At 35.6% G+C, this 20,383-nt stretch overlaps 2 protein-coding genes across 4 annotated transcripts in view; one reads left to right on the forward strand and one right to left on the reverse strand.

Moving 5' to 3' along the window:
* LOC106880873 (M-phase inducer phosphatase 1) overlaps positions 1-13,513 on the forward strand; it is a 24,909-nt gene extending 11,396 nt beyond the window's left edge. Inside the window, exons 5-15 of one of the 2 annotated variants that reach the window (XM_014931025.2) lie at positions 551-691; positions 2,076-2,207; positions 2,384-2,485; positions 2,598-2,714; positions 5,322-5,456; positions 5,990-6,094; positions 6,204-6,266; positions 8,169-8,267; positions 8,855-8,988; positions 10,040-10,157; positions 11,114-13,513. In XM_014931025.2, coding sequence (XP_014786511.1) covers positions 551-691; positions 2,076-2,207; positions 2,384-2,485; positions 2,598-2,714; positions 5,322-5,456; positions 5,990-6,094; positions 6,204-6,266; positions 8,169-8,267; positions 8,855-8,988; positions 10,040-10,157; positions 11,114-11,251 — 1,284 coding nt within the window. In that variant the 3' untranslated portion in view covers positions 11,252-13,513. The remainder of the gene's footprint in view (positions 1-550; positions 692-2,075; positions 2,208-2,383; positions 2,486-2,597; positions 2,715-5,321; positions 5,457-5,989; positions 6,095-6,203; positions 6,267-8,168; positions 8,268-8,854; positions 8,989-10,039; positions 10,158-11,113) is intronic. The other variant, XM_014931027.2, reaches the window with a different exon arrangement.
* A 1,693-nt stretch (positions 13,514-15,206) lies between these two features.
* LOC106880875 (clarin-2) overlaps positions 15,207-20,383 on the reverse strand; it is a 26,918-nt gene continuing 21,741 nt past the window's right edge. For both annotated transcript variants that reach the window (XM_052970000.1, XM_014931030.2), the window contains exons 2-3: positions 17,035-17,220; positions 15,207-15,807 (exon numbers count right to left, since the gene is read on the reverse strand). In XM_052970000.1, the coding sequence (XP_052825960.1) occupies positions 15,542-15,807; positions 17,035-17,220 (452 nt within the window). In that variant the 3' untranslated portion in view covers positions 15,207-15,541. The remainder of the gene's footprint in view (positions 15,808-17,034; positions 17,221-20,383) is intronic.

Genomic DNA, 20,383 nt, shown 5'->3' on the forward strand with positions numbered 1-20,383 from the left:
TCCCTAATTAGTTGGGCTATGACCCTCTCCGTAACCTTCATAACCTGATCTAACAGCTTGATGCCTCTGTAATTATTTGTATCTAAAGCGTCACCTTTACCTTTGTAGCAGTTGACTATGGTGCTGCTACACCAGTCATTGGGTATGACTCCTTCGTGTAACACCTGGTTCGTAATACGGGTGACTAGGCTGTAGCCAACACTGCCAGATATTTTGAGCATCTCTGCAGTGATTCCTGATGGGCCGGGGGCTTTCCCTGTCTTCATACTCTTAATTGCTTTATCTACCCTGGTACTATCAACTCGGATAGCTGGTCCCTCTGTTGGGTCGACATACGGCAGCCTCTCTTTCTCCCATTCATTCTCTAGAGTAAAATAGGAATCAATGGGATCCGTAGGCAAAAATGGTTGAGAATCATTGGTCTAGGCCATGGGAACCCAACTTTACTGAAAGACATAATTACCACATGTTGTTTCCAGTCAGATTTATATGTATTTTGTAAATAGGCTAATTTTGCCAAAAATTAACTGTTAGATTTTTATTTCATTAGTTAAAACAGAGTTCTCTTACAAATAGTGAAGCACCTCCATTATTTGATGTGAAAAACTTTGAATACGTGGATAGTCCTTTGGAGACTGAACAAGATGATAGCAATTCAAGAGACAGTGGCTTGGGTTATGAAAAAGAAAGGGTGAGTAATTAAAACTCATGGAATTATATTGTTCAATGTTTCTTTTATTTATTTTCTCTTGTTTGGTATGATGTCTACAGGGTGGTTGGAAAGTAACAAGGCATTAGAAGTTGCTTTTAGAATGTTCAGTTTCACTGAAGTCACGATGAAAACATTTTTTAAACAGACAACACTAATGGGGATTTTTTATTTCTTGTTTTCCCGATGGTCAGTCGCTTGACTGTTCAAGAGCGAGCTAAGATAGCAGCACGCTATGAAGTGTGGAATTCTGTTTTTGGTTCAGAGGTGGTGGCATCCATGGAAAGGTAAGCATGCAACACTATGTCCAGAGACAGTGTTGTCATACAAAGCTGATGACCACAGGTTCTGTGAACGATGCAAGAAGTGATCCTGATCAGTGGAGAACATGGCAACAGTGCAAGAAATGTTTCATCGCAGCCCACAAAATTCACATCTCAAGTAGCTCGTGAGAGTGGACTAACAAGACACAATACATACGGTGTTGCATAAAGAATTGAATTTTCATCCATGGAAACCCCAGTATGTGCAGGAACTAAAACCTGAAGACTGGAAGTCCAGATCTCGCTCCATGTGACTTTTTTTACCTGTGGGGTTACACAAAAGTGGAGGTGTACAAGACAAAACCTCGCATACTGGAGGACTTGGGGACACGAATTCAGGAGGTTCTCGATGGTGTCCCAGACTGTCCTTCAGAAGGTTTGTAAATTCCATTCATTGCCAGTTTGAGGAAACTGGTTGATGCCACCAGTGCGTAAGTTAAAATATGAAGATTTACTTTCGTTTTCTCATGTAATAAAGAACATGTATCATTTGTTTCAATAAATTTTTGAAAGGAATATGGATTTTATTGCCAATTTTTAGCGCCTGCTTACTTTTCACCCACCCTGTATATATATGCAGACATAATGTAAGAATTTCATTGATATTTACATATTTCTTTTTTACATGATAACCAATTTTTAATTTTTTTTTATTTATTTTAGGACATAAGTTAGCCTGAACTGTAAATACGGTTTGAACATTTTAATTATCAATTGTCAAAATTTGGAAATTTCTATATTCTCCATGTTGCTGAGGATGAACTAACTCTATATTTGAAATTTTTAATTTATTCACTTAGCTGGATATGGAATTCTGTTGAAATTCCTATAGAATATTTGGTTTACATAGGTAATTATATTTGAAGCATATTGCAAATGTTTTTATTACAAAAAGAAAAAATTAAACAAGTTTTTATGAGGGCTGAATGTTAGCTTGGTGGTTCAACTGGAATACACTCCAAGCTTGACACACTTGTGACAACTAACTGTAAGGCTGTGTGTGTGCACTAGTCTGACCTCCCTCTCCTTCCTTCCATTGATAGGAGGACCAGTTTCAGTTTGTGCCACCCTTGGGAATGCCACCACGTAAAGTGAAAATGTTTGAGGACAGTTTGGACTTCGAGATCAATCGAAAATTTCATCGCTCTCTCTCAGCTCCTTTGATAAAGAAAGAGGTATGCGAGGCTTAAAAATTCTGCCTGTTGTAATTATTAGGCTTTCGTTTTTTTTTTTTTGCTTTAGAAATTTTGCTTCTAGGTCTTTGTGTTTTTTCTTCTTTTTCTTGTTTATGTCCTTGTCAGTAATTTTCCTGCAACCTGTTTAATCATGAAGTGCCATTTGTTACCTGCAGGATATTGAATTTTTGCAACGAGATAACAGCCCCAAAAAAACAGAGAATGAAAGAGATGATGGTTTCTCTGATCATTTGGAAACAATGGACACAGCAGCAGAGGTAATACTCACATCCATGTTTAATTATGGTTAGCTCTGTGGTGGCGTTTAATTCATTTATATTTTCTTCTGTCCTCTGCAAACTCTTGTACCATAATTGTTTTGCTTTATAGACAGTATCAGACAGCATTAAAAGCCTCATTGAAGCACCATTATCTTCACAAGCTTTGGAGAATGCTGAAAACACAAACAGCTACAGATTTGGAAGTTCCTTAGATGACACACCAACTGTAAGTAAAACTGGTTTTATTTTCTTTTGTTTTGATATATTCTTTCATTCTATTATTCTTTTATTTGTTTCAATCATTTGGCTGCGGCCATGCTGGAGCACTGCCTTTAGTCAAATCAAATCGACCCCAGGACTTATTCTTTGTAAGTCTAGTATTTATTCTATTGGTCTCTTTTGCTGAGCCGCTAAGTTACGGGGACCTAAACACACCAGCATCGGTTGTCAAGCGATGTTGGGGGGACAAACACAGATGCACAACATATACACACACATACATACATATATATATGTATATACATATATACAATGGGCTTCTTTCAGTTTCCGTCTACCAAATCCACTCACAAGGCTTTGGTCGGCCTGAGGCTATAGTAGAAGACACTTGCCCAAGGTGCCACGCAGTGGGACTGAACCCGGAACCATGTGGTTGGTAAGCAAGCTACTTACCACACAGCCACTCCTTGGCTTATATTTAACAAGTGTTTTAAAAATTAATCCTTTAGCATTCAGATTACTCTGTCAAATGCAGTGCTTCATACTAATCGTGAATTATGAGATAGCTTTGAGATTTCAGTGATGTGATTGCTTATTTTTAGTATGACATTTGTACAGAAGGTGCTAGGTACTGGATTTGGTTGGGTTGAACATAACAATTGGAATATTTTGGCTGAGTGTGGCCTGTTTAAATGCTAAAGGGTTAAAGCATTTATTCTAAGACGGTTGTTTTTGTATGAGTTTTAGGCACTCCTTTAATGCATTTGGCTTTGAATTAATCCTGCATTATCTCATAGCTTTGAGATTTCAAAGATGTTGTTTGTTTTTAGAATGACATTGTAAGGTAAATGTGAGAAGTCAGATCTGGTAGCATAGGTAGACTATTTGGGCTTGATACGGTTGGTTTGAATTTGAATGCTAAAGGGTTAGATCCATGAAATTTGGATAAAAAATACATTGGTAATCTCTAACTTAAGGCTCCTCACATTTGAAAAATGCCATATTTTCAGGCATTCAAGTTGAATGCATGTAGCGGGCTGGATGTGATATGCTATATCAGGTTGAAATGATCGAGTGTATAGATGTAACGCTTCAAGGTTCTCGTGTCAGAATAACAGTAAACATCAAAGAATCGACACCAAGAAGGAAGAAATATTATTTACATATGTTTATTCGTTTGCCTGACAGGTAAAGAGACTGTAGCAGTTCTAGTGATAGGGACAACAAAGATGGCTTGCTGGTTAGTAGTTGATAATGTAGAAGAAGGATGTCTGTCAATAGACAGTGAAAGAGTAAGGAATGCACAGTGCTGACTGGAAAGGATAGAGGTGGCATCATCTTTCTTGTGGCCGAGGAAAGTGCTGCTCTTGGTCATGGCTAACACAAAAGAGCGTGTTGCTCCTTGGTCATAGCTGACACATAAGAGGGAGAGATAAGAAATTCTGTTATATAGACAGTGGTCAGTTATGTAGGTCAAACCTTAACTAAAGGACTGACCTTTCTTTGACAGCACAGGTCCTAGGGTGTTGAGTGTTTCTTCATCAATCATCTGGTGTGGGGAAGATTTCCCGCTCATTTTGAGAAGCAACAAGCAGGTGGATTTGGTTTCAAATCTCAGGCAGGGTGAAGCTAGATCCCTACATATCATGTAGACATTCAAAGCTTGTCATTATCTTTCCCAATCCTGCTGCATTTCACATGGAAATTTTAGGTCCCCCAAACTTATCTTAGAATAGAGGTCAATATACCTTTTTTGATTGTAAATTTTGGTTTGAAAAATTCAACTTTTTTGCTGGAAAATATAGGCCAGGTAATGAATATTCAGTCAGTGAAAATTTTTCTTTTACAAGTTATTGTAGATATCAGTTTGTTACTTGTCTTAGTTGAAATCACTGCTGAAAATATTCATCCTTTTACTATGAGTTTGTGGTAGTTTAGTTACAGTTTATTTTGTCAAAATAGTCTTGATGATGAAAGCACAGGCTTACAAACTAAATGTTGAACATTTAAGAATTATTGCATTTGATTTTGCAACTGTTCAATCTCCTATTTCCTTGTCGTAAACCTTTTTCGTCTTTCAGTCTTTGGACTGCAGATCTGCTAAAGCACTGCCATAAAGGGTTTTGACTGAACAAATCCACTCCTGTACTTCATTTTTTTTTTTTTTAAAGTCTGGTGCTTATTCTTTTACCAAATTGTTATAGGGACATAAGCAAACCAATAGCGGTTATCAAGTGGATAGAGGAGACACAAACACACTTGCGATGGGCTTTCAGTTTCCATCTACCAAATTCACTCGCAAGGCATTGGTTGACCTGGGACTAGAAGATACTTACCCATGTTGATGTACATTGGGACTGAACTCAAAACCTTGTGGTCGCAAAGTGAGCTTCTTAACCACACAGCTATAAGAATAGAATTTCACTTGTAATTTAACTGAAATTTTTCTGATTTTCTGTTGCTCTATGTCTCAGGTCCCCATAAATTGTGCTGTCATTTCAGCCTTTATACAGGTTCACTGTAAGTTCTATTCACTGGATCATTGGATGTTGAAGTATTTCTCATCTGTAAGTTTCCATACATTAATCTGTTACGGTTTCTTCTCATTTGTTAGACTATGCGTGTTGCAAAATCCATATTCCGCACACAATCCTTCGACGTGAGAAGACGTTCCATAAACAAGCGTGATCGAATAAAAGATGAGAATACACCTGTCTATCAAAAACGGCGGAGACCGACAAATGGAAAGGTAAAATTTCAAAATTCTTTAATAACTTGTAAGAATTTGATGTATATTGTTTTAACTCTTAAAAAAGTCTTGTAGTGTTTTCTCGACATACACGAGAATTTACAATCAAAAAAGATTCTCCTGTATTTTCCTTTACCAAAAGCCAAGGACTTATCAATACCCTCTTGTATATATGTATGTGTGTATATTTATGCGCACGCACACACACAATAGGCTTCCACATCGTTTCCATCTTCCAGATCCACTCACAAGGCATTGGCCAGCTTAAGACTATAGTAGTAAACACTTGCCCCTTGCACCATGCAGTGGGATTGAACCTGAAATGACATGGTTACAAGGCAAGCTTCATAACCACACTGCTATGTCTGTTCCTAGCTTGATGAGGGAGCCTACTAATCTAGTACTTAAAATACCTGAAATTGAATAATTATTGTAGAAATAAAACAGAAAATTCATGGGATAGAACATCATGGTAATACATGAGTGACATTTCTGTGAGCAAGTGAAAGTAATCTTCTGATTTTTGCTTATAGATATCCCCAATTTTAAAACGTTCTCACTCAGAGACAGAGGCTCAGATCAAGGCAGCTGTTCAGAGAATATCACATAATCCATCTTTAATTGGCGATGCATCAAAGGTAAATGATTAAGTTGTTGTATATACTTTTTGTTGAATTTTGTTCAGAGAAAGTCTTTGTTGTGAGACTAAATTTTCCAAACCCCTTTCTTTTTGTTTTTCCTCTTCAGACATACTGCTTACCAACAATAACTGGAAAACATGGATATCTGAAGTCAGTTACTCCTCAAACTGTATGTAAAAAAATAAAAAAGTCCTTATTTTGTTGTATTCAGTTTGTGTGATGTTGGGTGTAAGGGTGGGAGGTGTTGATTTGATAGGCAATATTGTCTCACTAAAGATTAAAAGGACTCAAATATTACAGAGTTAGTTTGCATGTTTTAATATTAAAAATTTATAAGGCAGCAGGTCTAACTCCTACTTATTAAGACTTTGGTTTTTGCTAAATTGACTCTAAGGCCCTTCGATTCTCGGCCTTGCTTCCACACCTGAAACTTCTCTAGTTCTGATAGTGACTCAGCTATTAGAGCAAAATCATCAGTATAGAGGCGCTCCCAGAGACGGTCTGCCTTAAATTCCTCTGTTATTGCCTAGAAGACTATGATGAATAAGAGAGGGCTGAGGACTGATCCTTGGTGGATCCCTACCCCTTCCCGGAATTCTTCACTATACCCGTTGCCAACCCTCATTTTATTGACAGCATTCCTGTACATGGCTTGTACAGCTTTCACTAATCATTCATCTATCCCTAGTTCCGCATTGACCACCAGATAAGGGATCAGGAGGACCCTGTCAAAGGCTTTCTCCATGTCAACGAAAGCCAGGAACAGAAGTTTATCTTTAGCTAGGTATTTCTCCTGCAGCTGTCTTACCAGAAATATAGCAGCAGTGGTGCTTTTCCTTGGCACAAACCCAAACTGCATCTCATCTAAACTCTCTCCCTAATTAGTTGGGCTATTACCCTCTCTGTGACTTTCATTACCTGATCCAACAACTGGATACCTCTGTAATTATTTGTATTTAATGCATCACCTTTACCTTTGTAGCAGTTGACTATGGTGCTGCCACATCAGTCATTGGGTATGACTCCATGTATCACCTGATTGACTATACAAGTGACTAGGCTATAGCTGACACTGCTAGGTATTTTAAGCATCTCTGCGGGGATTTCTGATGAGCCGAGGGCTTTCTCTGTCTTCATACCCTGAACTGCTTTACCTGTCAATTCAGATAGCTGGTTCCTCTGTTGAGTCGACATTCGGCAGATTCTCTTCATTTAGCAACCTTTCCTAGTGGCGTCTCCAAGTCTCTCGCTTTGCAACCTCATTAAATGCAAGTGAACTATCATCCATGCGGACACATTTCTCTCCTACGACATCACAATTTTCTCTTGCACACTTTCTTGCAACATGGAATGCTTCAAGTCTTTGGTCCTCACAGTGCAGAACATTGGCAAATTCTTGTTTATCTACTTCCCTTCTGGCAATCTGATACAATTCCCTGCTACCACTGTTCTTCCAGTCCTTCCATGCCTGTTTCTTTTCCCTAATGGCCCTGACAACTACATTGTTCTATCACCATGTTACCTTAGGTCAAGAGGGGACTTTGCACTGTCCACAAATCTGGTCAGTAGCCCTCAACAGATTATCCCATAGGAACCTCCAGTTGTCTTCCACATCATGTGATGCTATATTCTCCTCTATTTTATCAAAAGCTTTGAGTAATACGTTTCTAAATCTGTCCTTTCTCAGGATCCCTAAGCTTCCAGACCCTTCTTTTCCATACTGGTTGTCTTCTGATCCTGAAGTCACTAACAACTAATCTATGTTATGGGGTGTATTCTTCACTTTGGAAGGTTTTGGCATTTATAAGTAGCCATGTTTCCCATTTCTTGGTGAGAATGGTAGTCAATTTAACTAGTGTGTCCACCAGATCGGTAGGTGAATAGGGGACTGGCAGGTTTCCTGAAGTTAGTATTACAAACCATAAGTTCATTTGCACTGCAGAACTCCAGCAGCCTGGTTTCCTCCTCATCGCTGGAAAAATTTACTAATGGCATGCTATTTTCATTGTTACATGGTTGAGTTCAATGGTTTCTAGTCAAACACTTCTCTCCTTTTTATTTTTACTGACAGGTAAAAGAATTATTACACGGGCACTATGATTATGAAATAAATTCTTACTCCATAATAGATTGTCGCTATCCGTATGAATTTGAAGGTGGACATATTAAGGTAAGTTTTACCTTTCAAGATCTCTTTTCAGTTCTATGACTTAAGGTATTTGGGTGGCATGTCTGATCCCATGTGATCTTCTATATCTGCTCTCAAGTCATTATTTATCTTATCTTTTTTACTTGTTTGGTGCCATTAGACTGTGGCCATGCTGGGGCATTGCCTTAACCCTTTCGCTACAATATTTCTGACCAAAATACACCCCTTGTGAGTTTCAATTAAATTCTAAAATAATCATGAATTTAGACTAGTTTCATTAAACAACTGTAACTTATTTACTTATCTACATAGTATGTTTCATTGTGAAATATTTAAACCGGCCATATCCAGCCAAAAGTATTCTGCCTATTCTATGTTCAAACTGACCAGATCTAGTCTTTCACACCAACCCGACAATAACATTTTAAAGATTAACAGCTACCTCATCAAAACCTCAGAGCTACAAGATAATGCATGATTAGTTCAAAACAATGTGGATAAAAAAGCATTAATTATGGCAGAATAATGTGAACACTAAAGGGTTAAATATTAGCAAGATTTGAGTATGCTTCATGCGAAATATTTAAATATTGAAATCTTTGTTTCAGAAAGCAGAAAATCTTTATGATGAAAACAGCATTTATAAGAAATTTTTAGAAAATCCCCCAAAAATTAGTGATTCAGCAAAAAGAGATATTGTTGTATTCCATTGCGAATTTTCTTCTGAAAGAGCACCAAAGTTGTAAGTAGTTGTGCTTTTATTTTAAACTTTGTAGGACTGGTTTCTTTCTTTCTTTGAATTTTGTAGAATGTTGAGATGACTGAAGTAGGGTGTTAGCAATGAATGTGTTAATCCTCTAGCTTTTGAAACCAGCCATATCTGGCTCAATTATTCTACCAATTACATGTTCAGTGAAGGCACATGGCTCAGTGGTTAGTGTTGGGCTTACAATCGTGAGGTTGCGAGTTCAATTCCCGGACCGGCCTGTGCATTATGTTCTTAAGCAAGACTCTTTATTTCATGTTACTCCAGTTCACTCAGCTGTAGAAATGAGTTGTGATGTCACTGGTGCCAAGCTGTATCAGCCCCTTTGCCTTTCCCTTAGATAACATCGGTGGTGTGGAGAAGGGAGACTACTATGTATGTATAGGAGACTGCTGGTCTTCTACAAAACAACCTTGCTCAGACTTTTGCCTCAGATGTGAACTTTGTAGGTTCAATCCCATACCTTACCTTGTATGTTCAAACCAGCCTTTCATGCCTACTATTCTATGTTACTGTAAAAATAGTCACATCATTGAAAGCTTAAAGCTGAGATAATGTATGATTAATTCAAAACTGTAAACAAATAATCCATACATTTAACAGAGTAATTTGAATGCTAAAGGGTTAATGTAATTTTGCTGTTTTGGGTTTGGGCCTATATTCTGCCTGAGTCTTTCACTCTTCTGATATTTGGTGCCATGAGTATTTAATTTGTCTTGAGTTTCATGAATGCTATGAGAATGGTTGAGGATTAACTCTTTAGTATTCCGGTTACTCTGTCAAATGTAATGCTAATTTATTTACATTGTAGCTTTGAGAATTCAGTGTTGAGATTATTTATTTTGAGGCTGTTGTAAGATAAGAGTAAGAGGCCAGATCCGAATGGTTTGAACATAAAACAGATAAGAATATTTAGGCTAGACCTGTCAGGTTTATGTTAAAGGATTAAATTGCAATACCATGTGTTGTGTTTGTAAATTAGCCTTTCTCCTAAAGTTTCTAATATTTCTCACTTCTAAAATTTCAGAGCAAAATTCCTAAGAAGCAGAGACCGAAATGCAAATGAAAGCTGTTATCCATTTCTGTATTACCCCGAAATTTATATTCTTGATGGTGGTTACAAAGCTTTCTTCGAGAAATGTGTGGTAATTGTTTCTAAGTTTCTTTTTATGGGCAATGGGTTGGCAGAAATGTAAGAGCATCACTTAGAAAAGTCCATTGAAGTATTTCTTCTGGTTCTCTATGTTCTGAGTTCAAATCTCATTGAGGTCGGCTCATTCTGTCAGAGTCAATAATGTACACTATCAATCAAGTATTTATTCTTTCAAAAAGTGCTGGCCATGTACCCTAAATCAGAAATTACTGTGATGAAAGACCAAAAGCTTAGTAATTTAAGTGTTTCAAGAAGAAATGGAATCATACCAGATTTTGGAAGATACATTGCTAAATACCAGAGATAAAATGTTTAAAATTTAATTTTGTATTTCACTTCATAATAGATTCTTATATTTACTTTCTTGTAAATTACCTTTTTTTTTTTAAATTTCAAGTTTAAATTTTGTGACTGTGTGGTTAAGAAATTTGCTTCTTGACCACATGGATTTAGGTTCAGTCCTACTGCATGACACCTTGGTTGAGTGTCTTCTATAGCCCAAACTGACCAAAGCTTTGTGAAGGAATATGGAAGGTGGAAACAATGAGGAAGCCCATCACTTGCATGTCTGTGTTTGTCTCCCTTACTTTGTCCTCAATTCGTGTTGGTTTGTTTCTATCCTGTAACTTAGCAGCTTAGCAAGAAAGATTGATAGAATAAGTACTGGGGGTGATTAGTTTGGTCCTTCAAAGCAGTGCTCTAGAATGGCCAGTCCTATGGTGATGATGGTGCTCATACAAGATCTGCATTATTCCTCAGTCATATCATTATTGAACTGATAGTTTAACTATGGTCCTTACATAGCATTACCTTCCAACTTGGGTCTACTAGATACCAATACCTCTCATATATATATATATATATATATATATATATATATATATATAAAGTAGTTTTTAATGCAGCTAATTCTAAATTGTAGTTAATAAGTTATTTCTTATGTTGCAGGAATTTTGTGAACCTCCAACCTACAAGCCAATGCTACACAGTGATCATTCCAGTGATTTGAAACACTTCCGAGGAAAATCTAGGTCATGGGCTGGAGAAAGAACTCATCGAAGTGGTTTACGGCAGTTAAACTTTTAGATATTACAGATTCACTAAAATATTCATTTTTGTGTGTGTTTGAGTGTTTGCTGAAAGATATAAAACGACTTATTGGAAAAAGTATTACTGCGTCATTATTACATAAGTGCTGTGTGGAATGTTAGTATTGCATTAGCGAAGAATCAAAAGAAATCATCTATTTGGAAATTCAATTATGTTCTTCATTGAATTGTAAAAATTTTTTGTTTCTTTCATTTTATCATGTTGTCTGTTAGAAATGAAAATTTTACTATCAATGTATGATCTTATATTTAGTTAAATACATGTTTGATAGACTCACCATCTATTTAACTATTAGAGCTTCATATATTCTTTAACTTAATAAAAACCAAATCTATGTCAGGTGGCAAAAGAATATAACCTTCAGTAGAACCTCTCTCTCTCTTTCTGTGGGTTGGCTGGAATCTAATTATTTTGTGATGTGAATCAATGTTGAAGATGTATGGCTTTTTCTTACAATTCTGGAATCACATTATTTATTTTCAGAACAAATGTGGTTTTTCTCTGAATATTTCTTGGATATTTTTCTAGTGTGTCTTTACAAAGTTTTCATCAAACAAATGAAAAGAACCATAATTTTTTTAAATTCAAACTTTTCACACCATTATCATTCATCTTTATATATATATTTTTAATGTAAATAATTTTTTAGCAAAAGCTATTTATCAATGAAATCAATTAGAGCTTTTCTAGTAAAATTTTCATGTTTCTTTAGTTCATGAAAGTTATATCTAAAAACAAATTGTTGCCACAACTTGGACAATTGAAGCCTTTCAAATGAGATGAGATTTTAGTTGCAATTTAATTTCTAATTTTCAAAGTTAAATTAGATTAATGAATTCTTGCTGAAATATCTGTAAGTTATTGAAAGATGAAATTTAATCACTCAAGAAAAGAAAACAATTTTTATAACCAATCCACTTGATTATCTTGGAATCTTTTAAGCTATCTATAAATTTAACCTGTGAGTAATTTAGTCTCATTTCCAGATTCGTTTTTCTTTAAAAGAATATAACAAGAGTCATTAAGTCTTGCTCAACTTTTAATTTCGGTAAATGTGCCCATATTATTATAAAATTAAACTTCCCAGAGTATTATTAGTTATAAAAAGATGCAAATATTTTCCTGTTTTAAATGCTTACTTTATTATAGTTCAAGAGTGAATAATTTTTAGGGATGTTAAATAAGAAATTTCAACTCCACAAAATAAAAATTATTTTTGATAAAATTTAAACATTTTGATATTTGCCAGGATTTTCTGTAATATTGTGAAATTATCTTGATATTACTGTTTAGGATATTTAGAAGCTGTGTTACACATAAAGTAGCCATCATGTAAAGAAATTTTCGAATAAATTTTTAAAAAACCAGCTAACCTCACATCACCTTCAAGTAATTTGTAAATCCTTCAACATGTAATTTTGTTACAAAGTATTATGAATTTCTTTTCAGAATCATTTCCTTTTATTAATTTATGAAGTGTAAGGAAGTGGTGTACATAAATTGTGTATATATTAACATATTTGAACTAAATAAAAACATTATCTGCATAGCCACTGACAGATACCTTCATTCATGTTGAACTTTGAGTAAATAAGAGTTGAGTTTGTTTTTTTTTTCTTGGATATAATCAACATGAATTAGTGATGTTTTAACCAGTAAGCCACCTCTCTGGCCAGCTGTGACTATTGTGCTATAAAATTATTTATCCAATGTCTAACATTTCTTAACTGCACTTTGGGTATCATGGAGGGTCAACTGTTATTGACTTTTCCTTTGAAATCTAAGTACTCTAACCCACAGCAACTTGGTTAAACTGAAGCAAATGAGAATGCATCTGAGTATTCAGCCACCACTACTTAAAAAAAAACAACACACACACACACATTTCATATAAAATTGCATGGAATTTGAAATCACAGCGAGACAAGTTCAGTAACTTATCTATTTGATCATTTCATCTCTTTCATTGTGTTATAGTGGAAAACAAAATAATTGTTCTTAATTGATATTTGAGGTGTTTTCTTGTTATTCCAATTCAGCAAAATATGTTCAATTAATGAAAAACATTAAAATTTGTAATATTTACTTATAGCAATTATTGTTATAAGTTAATGTGGCAAATAAACTACACTTGTTTTGTCTTTGTCTGCCTGTCTCTGTCCCTGGACATTTAAGAAAGAAAACTGGTTTTTCTTATCTCACAAATTGTTGGAATTCCGTAATAAATATGTGCTCAAATTTGTTGGGTTTGATTTTGCTCATTTTATGTTAACCGTAATATGTAATTCTTGGTTTCTTGAATTTTCAAATTAGCTGCTGGATGCTAAGATGCTTTGTCATTTTAACATCCACTTTTTATACATAGGTCAGTTTTATTGAGACATTTTCTATAGCCAATGTCCTTCATTTTGGAACTTCCACATATCACCTACAGGCATGGAAAAGGGATCATTAAAATGGTGGTGATATTAGATTGTATAAAGAACGGGCTCACCTTTCCACATTAGCAGTGGGGATTAACTAGATGTTCTGGTTTGTGCTATTTAAAATTTGGCTTTCTTTGACCTGTAGTTAAAGATTCCTAGGCAAATGTCTTCTATAGTCTCAGGCCAACAAAAGCTGAAAAGAGGCCTGCCAGATAGATATGTGCAGGTGTGGTAAGAAGCTTGCTTCCCAACCACATAGTTCCAGGTTCAGTCCCACTGAGTGATACCTTGGGCAAGTGTCTTCTATAACCTAGGGCCAACCAAAGTCTTGTAAGTGGATTTTGTAGACGGAAACTGAAAGAAGCCTGTTGTGTGTATTTGGGTTTATATACCCCATCACCATTGCTTCACAACTAATGTTGGTGTGTTTATGTCCAGTAACTTAGTGGTTTGGCAAAAGAGACTGATTGAATAAGTACTAGGCCTACAAAGAATAAATCCTGGGGCTGAATTGCTTGACTAAAAGTGGTGCTCCAGCATGGCTGCAATCAAACATCTAGATGGTACAATGCAATAAATAGTGGAAGTTGTAAAAAGGATTTATGAACATCCTGTGTGTCCCTGTTTTAATACAGCTCATATAATTGACACTCATTTACAATTATCAAGCTGTTATTTAGTTTGAATATTCTATGAGAACATGTCCAACCATGGGAAAATAAAGAATTTGTGGTATTTTCTTTCCTGGACTTAAATGTGTGAGTGATGTTCATTTTCTTCCACTGGGCATTACTGCTGGTAGTGAAATGCTTTTATTAAAAAACAGTGACCTTTTTTCTATGGCCTATACATAGCAAGATATTTCCAGTATGGGAGGATAGGAATATCAAAAATGTTGCAAACTAGATAATGGGAAGACAACTCGTAAATTCATATTGATGGCCATTATTACCTCCCTTGAAATATCTTCCCGTTTCCTCCTCTTTCCTATCCGGGGCTTCAGAAATCAACATTCAATAATGGACTATATTGTTTCCATTTCCTTTAACTTATGTATGATGGAAATAATTTAGGGAAAGTTTTGGACACCAGATTCCTGTGTTCTGGATATTGGTTATAAAATGTCTTGTTTTTGACCAGAAATATATGAATAATTGATGTAAAAAATGGTTCCTTAGTTAATAACAAGATTCTGTTGATTATAGTGTCAGTTGCTGGTCCACCTCAACTGAGGAACTTTCATTCCAGCCATGGCCATCCCATTTTTTTCAGCGCTGTCTAGAATCACATTATTGAATGTGTCCATTGTTGCAAGACATATTTGAGTTGAGTGCTATTTCTAGCAAAGGCATTGTACCCCGAGACAAATAAAAGGTATGCAAGAAGGTGGTGGGGCAGATTCCAAGAAGAAATACATAATTCCAAAGTTGTACTTTTTAGTAAAATAAAGCATTGTCCCTCTCCTCTCTATCTAAGCTTTCTCAAGGTAACATTACAAGAATACATTTTGTAAAATACAATGAGTTTGTCTTTATTTAATTTTCCAAAAAACTTTAAGGATACAATTTATTGATGGAACATAATCACGGTTACAATGAAATGAATGGAAGTTGTGAAAGTAGAAGTCTAAGAATAACAGGAAGAAATATGTGAGGATGGAAAGTTATATAGTCTAATGTTACAAGTAGCAACGAACGCTAAGAGTAAATATTAAACTAAGACAGTTTTTCTTCAAAACACAATAGTAATTTAACAGTAATATTTCCTGAGTTCTTTTGGCATGAGTAGACTGGAAAGAAAGAGTATTAGTGCTTCTGAATGCAGAAAATAGTGTGAATATTTAGTATATAAAATCATCATGTGTTGTTTTCTCTTCTTTTGACGGTTTGGGGCGACAAGGTCTCACATCTGATATCTTGAGCAACAAAATATTGAGTAGGAAACATCCAAGGGCTCCCAGGTTTATATAGAATGACCAGCTTGGGTGAGAGAGTCCAACAGATCTCCACCCAGAATCAATTTCAGCCTGTTGAAAGATATTTTCGTCGTAGATACTTGTTTTGAAGAGGATGAGAAAGATCACGATTGAAAGCAGAGTGAAGGATGCTGTCAAAAAAGAAAGAGAAAAAGAAATATTTAATAAAGAAGCTAAGCACAGTTTCAGTCGGCAGCAAATAAAAAATGTTGACTAACTTCAGAAAAAATTATAATGTATAATGATGAGACACGTGTTATTTTGTCTTTAAATTATATGTTAATGTTTGGTGTACCCACTGATGAGAACTTCACCTAGCAAAATATTTTATTTGCTAATTAAAGTTCGAAACCTAGGTCTGGCTGTAAAACATGGTAAATGTTTTTACTTTTCATTCCTTTCGAAATTACTCTTAACTGTTCCTTCTAGCATGTAAGGCAGCCTGTTAAGGGTCACCTCTTTTTGTGTTTAAATGTACACTAATCTTATATGGAAAATATGTTGTCAATTGACTTTTTATACATGCTAGGCCACTGGTACAAAAATTTCTAAAATTTTGCTACCCTGTATTATTTTAAGATAAACAGAGATAGATAGATAGATAGATACACAGACACACACTCTCTCTCTCACTTCTTCATCAATTATGTGGTAAACCAGTGATTTAGCCTTTGGAAACCTGTAACCAATGATTCTATTGGTCGCCAAATGCCAGTGATGCCTACTCTTTGACACATATTTACTACAAGGTGTAGGCATGGTTGTGAGGTTAAGAAACTTGCTTTGCAACCACGTGGTTTCAGGTTCAGTCCCACTTCTTGTACCTTGGGCAAGTGTCTTCTATTGTAGTACCAGGTAGACCAATGCCTTGAACATTAGTTTGGTAGACAGAAACTGTGTGGAAGCCCTATTGTATATGTATGTAGACAAACAGACAGATGTGTTTGTGTGTGTGTGAATGTGTATGTGCATGTGTGTGTATTTGTCCTACAAGTACTTAACAACTAGTCCTGTTTGTTTATGTCGCTGTAATGTAGCAATCTGGAAAAAGGAACAGACAGAAAAAATACAAAACTTTAAAAAAAAAGAAACAGTAAGTACTGAGATTGGTTTGTTCTACAAAACCCTTCAAAGCATGGCCGCAGTCCAACGACAGAAACAAATCAAAGATAAGAGAGATTAGGTTATGAATTGTTTGTCATAAAGTCATGGGCATACTTCAGCACAATGAGTGATTAGCAGCAAAGTAGATGCAATTCATATTTGCTTTCAGTTTATTGAGTTATAAATGTGTGTGGGTGAACGAACATTTTACATATTGAAACTTTGGACCACAAGCAATAAAGTGATAAACTTACCAGCACACCCATTCCATACGTAGAGACCAAAAGGTCCAGTGATAGTCTCTATTGGTTTACCAAATAAATTGAACAATGTAAATCCCGCAGCCACGACAGCCCAAACAATTGCCAATAAATGCAGAATCACGACAGTAATCCACATACCATAATCCATTAAATTCATGTCTTTGATATTCTGGCTCACTGAAATAAATACAAAAACTCAATTAATTATGATTTCAATCGGTTACAGACAATAAAAGAAGTTAAGATGATAATATAATTAATAAGCACAGACATGGCTGTGTGGTTAAGTAGCTTACTTTTTGACCCTGTGGTTTTATGTTCAGTCCCACTGTGTGGCACCTTGGACAAGCATCTTTTGCTATAAGCCCTGGTTTGACCAATGTCTTGTGAGTGAATTTGGTACCTGGAAACTATGTGGAAGCTTGTCATATACATGTGTGTGTTTGTCTCCCAATGCTAATTGACAACTGGTGCTGGTTTGTTTACATCCCCACATCCAAGTAGTTTGGCAAAAGAGACCAATAATAGAATAAGTACTGGACTTAAGAAAAACAAGAACAAGAGTCAATTTGTTTGATTAAACTCTTCAAGGCAGTGCTCCAGCATGGCCATGGTCCAATGACTGAAACAAGTAAATGTAGGTAATTAAAATAAGCCTTAATATATCATTAGTTCTTATTTTATCAAATTTAATTAGTTGATAAGTTATTATTAGCAGGACTCACACTAATGATTTAGATATTGTAAAGCATTTTAAAAACATGGTACACCCAAGTGACAATCCTTTCTGTAATTTGTACTTTGTGGTTGATTGTTAGTTAATTGGTTCATTTTACATATTTTTACATGTCAGCATGAGTTTGAGGAAGACCTAGCATTTCTGGTCTGATGACCAGGTGTGCATTTAACCTGTGAAGGTGTGTTGGACTCTAAGCTGTGATGAAGGCAACTAACTCAGTAAATGGAGAGTTCAAACAAAATTCCTAAGATATGTTGTTCATTGAGCTTGTGGCTAACATTTGCACCAACGTTCTGCTATCAGCATTTCCAAAATGGTCATACATAAGCTTTCACCACTGAAAACAAATAATTTGTGTGAGTAATCTAACAATTACAATATTGACTGCTAGATTCTCATATGTTGAAGTCAATGGGACAATCCACTGTACATCCAAGACTACCTTATCCAATGTATACCTTCCTCTTTTAAAGTCAGAGAGTTTGAGATGAGATTTGGTTGCTGTTTGAGAAAGACAAGCAGCTGCATAGAGAAATGTCAATAAAAAAGGATTTATAAGAAACATAACATTTCTTTCTTTTGAATGTATGAAGGTGGTAATCTGAGAAAACTGCTGAGTCATCTTGTACCAATACTCACAACTGACCTCTGTAGGGGTAAAAAACCCGTTTAAACATAAAGTACTCGAGTGATTTTAGGAAACTGATGAAATAACTAAAATAGACACGGAAGGCACAGTTTCTGAGCTTAGATACATTTAACTAAACTTGAAATGTTTCCCAGAAATCAATAACTTTTCACTGAAAGTAATCACAACTTTGTTTAGAGAGTTAAATAAATATATGCTTAAGAACATGTAACCAAGTTTGTTTATTGACTTATCTATTCTTAAATTCTTTACATAAAGTATTTTACCTCAGAATCTAGACTGACAATACAAACTTGTTGACGATTGTTATAAATGTTATAAGTGTATAAAAACAAAATACATTTTTGTGGAAAAGAGCAATGCTTTTATTATGTAAACCTTCCTCAGTTAAAAGATGTTCAGTCTCCCACCTGTGAGGAATCAATGCTAGATGGTCAAAACATTCTCATATCTTCCATCTTTCTCATTAATCAAATGTGTGTGTTTGTGTGTGTCTATGTATCATCCTCATCATCTTCATCATTTAACGTTTGTTTTCTCTGCTAGCATGAGTTGGATGGTTTGAGAGGAGCTGGCAAGACGGAGTGAGCTCCACCAGGTTCCTATTGTCTGTTTTGGCAAAGTTTCTATGGCTGGCTGTCCTTCCTAATGCCAACCACTTTACAGAGTTTCTGTCTATGAAATTCACTTACAAGGCTTTAGTCAGTCCAAGGTTATGATAGAAGACATTTGCCTAATGTGCCATACAATTGGATTGAACCTGAAACGATGTGGTTGGGAAGCAAATTTCCTAATCACACAATTTACATCCGCTTTAGATAAAAAAAACCCTCCTTCAAAAAAAGAAAAAAATGTAATGCTTTATTTCATGTTAGTCTTATCTCTTACGTAAAATGTATTCAGTCTTTCGTTTTTAGTTTCTACATTTTTCAGCTCCATGTGCAGTACACAAGTCCCCTGTACAATAGTGACAGTAAAATGAGAGAGTTGGTAAGATAGTAGATTACTAGTATAAGGTTCAACTTCTTTGCAGATAATGAAGCTATGCCACTATTTTAATTTATTTTTTTTTAATTAAGTTCTTCATACATTAGCTCACCCAGTTATTTGCATTACATGCAATTTTTCTAAGAGTGTTATCTACAACAGATGGTTGAAGATCCATAATTTGTTTTGCTAATACTATGAATCTAGTATCAGCTAAATACTAGACATTGTAAAAAAGCACCAGTTTGAAACAGAGCAGAGAAGTAAGTCATGTGACAAGATCTGAATTCTGGATCTCGATTGTCAGTAAGTTTGTTTCTCTTTTCTGTCTCAAATAGGTGTTTGTGTAATATCACTTTATCTTTCAGCTTTTGCTTGATTCAGTCATTCGAGTGCAGCCATGCTGGAGTACCACCCTCGAAGGCTTTCAGTGGTTATCTCTGATTTCTGTGGCATTTTAACAGTTGAGAGATAAATCTTCCCCAGGGTCAAGATATGGTATTCTTAGATAGCAAAAAGATGAGATGGGTGTGGTTGGAGCTAAATAACTACTACTACTACTACTACTACTACTACTACTACTACAACTACTACTACAACTACTACTACTACTACTACTACTACTACTGTGGAGGTGCATGGCTTAGTGGTTAGGGTGTCAGCGTCATGATTGTAAGATTGTGGTTTCGATTCCTGGACCGGGCGACACGTTGTGTTCTTGAGCAAGACGCTTCATTTCACGTTGCTCCAGTCCACTCAGCTGGCAAAAATGAGTAACGCTGTGATGGACAGGCGTCCCATCCAGCTGGGGAACACATACGTCAGTGAAACCGGGAAACCGGGCCCATGAGCCTGGCTAGGCTTTGAAAAGGGCACATTTATTTTTTATTATTACTACTACTACTACTAATCATGGCTGTACAAAAAAATTACAATTATTTAAGAATAAAACAAAGGGAATAAAC

Source organism: Octopus bimaculoides, chromosome 8 (genome assembly GCF_001194135.2).
Source record: "Octopus bimaculoides isolate UCB-OBI-ISO-001 chromosome 8, ASM119413v2, whole genome shotgun sequence".
Taxonomy (NCBI): domain Eukaryota; kingdom Metazoa; phylum Mollusca; class Cephalopoda; order Octopoda; family Octopodidae; genus Octopus; species Octopus bimaculoides.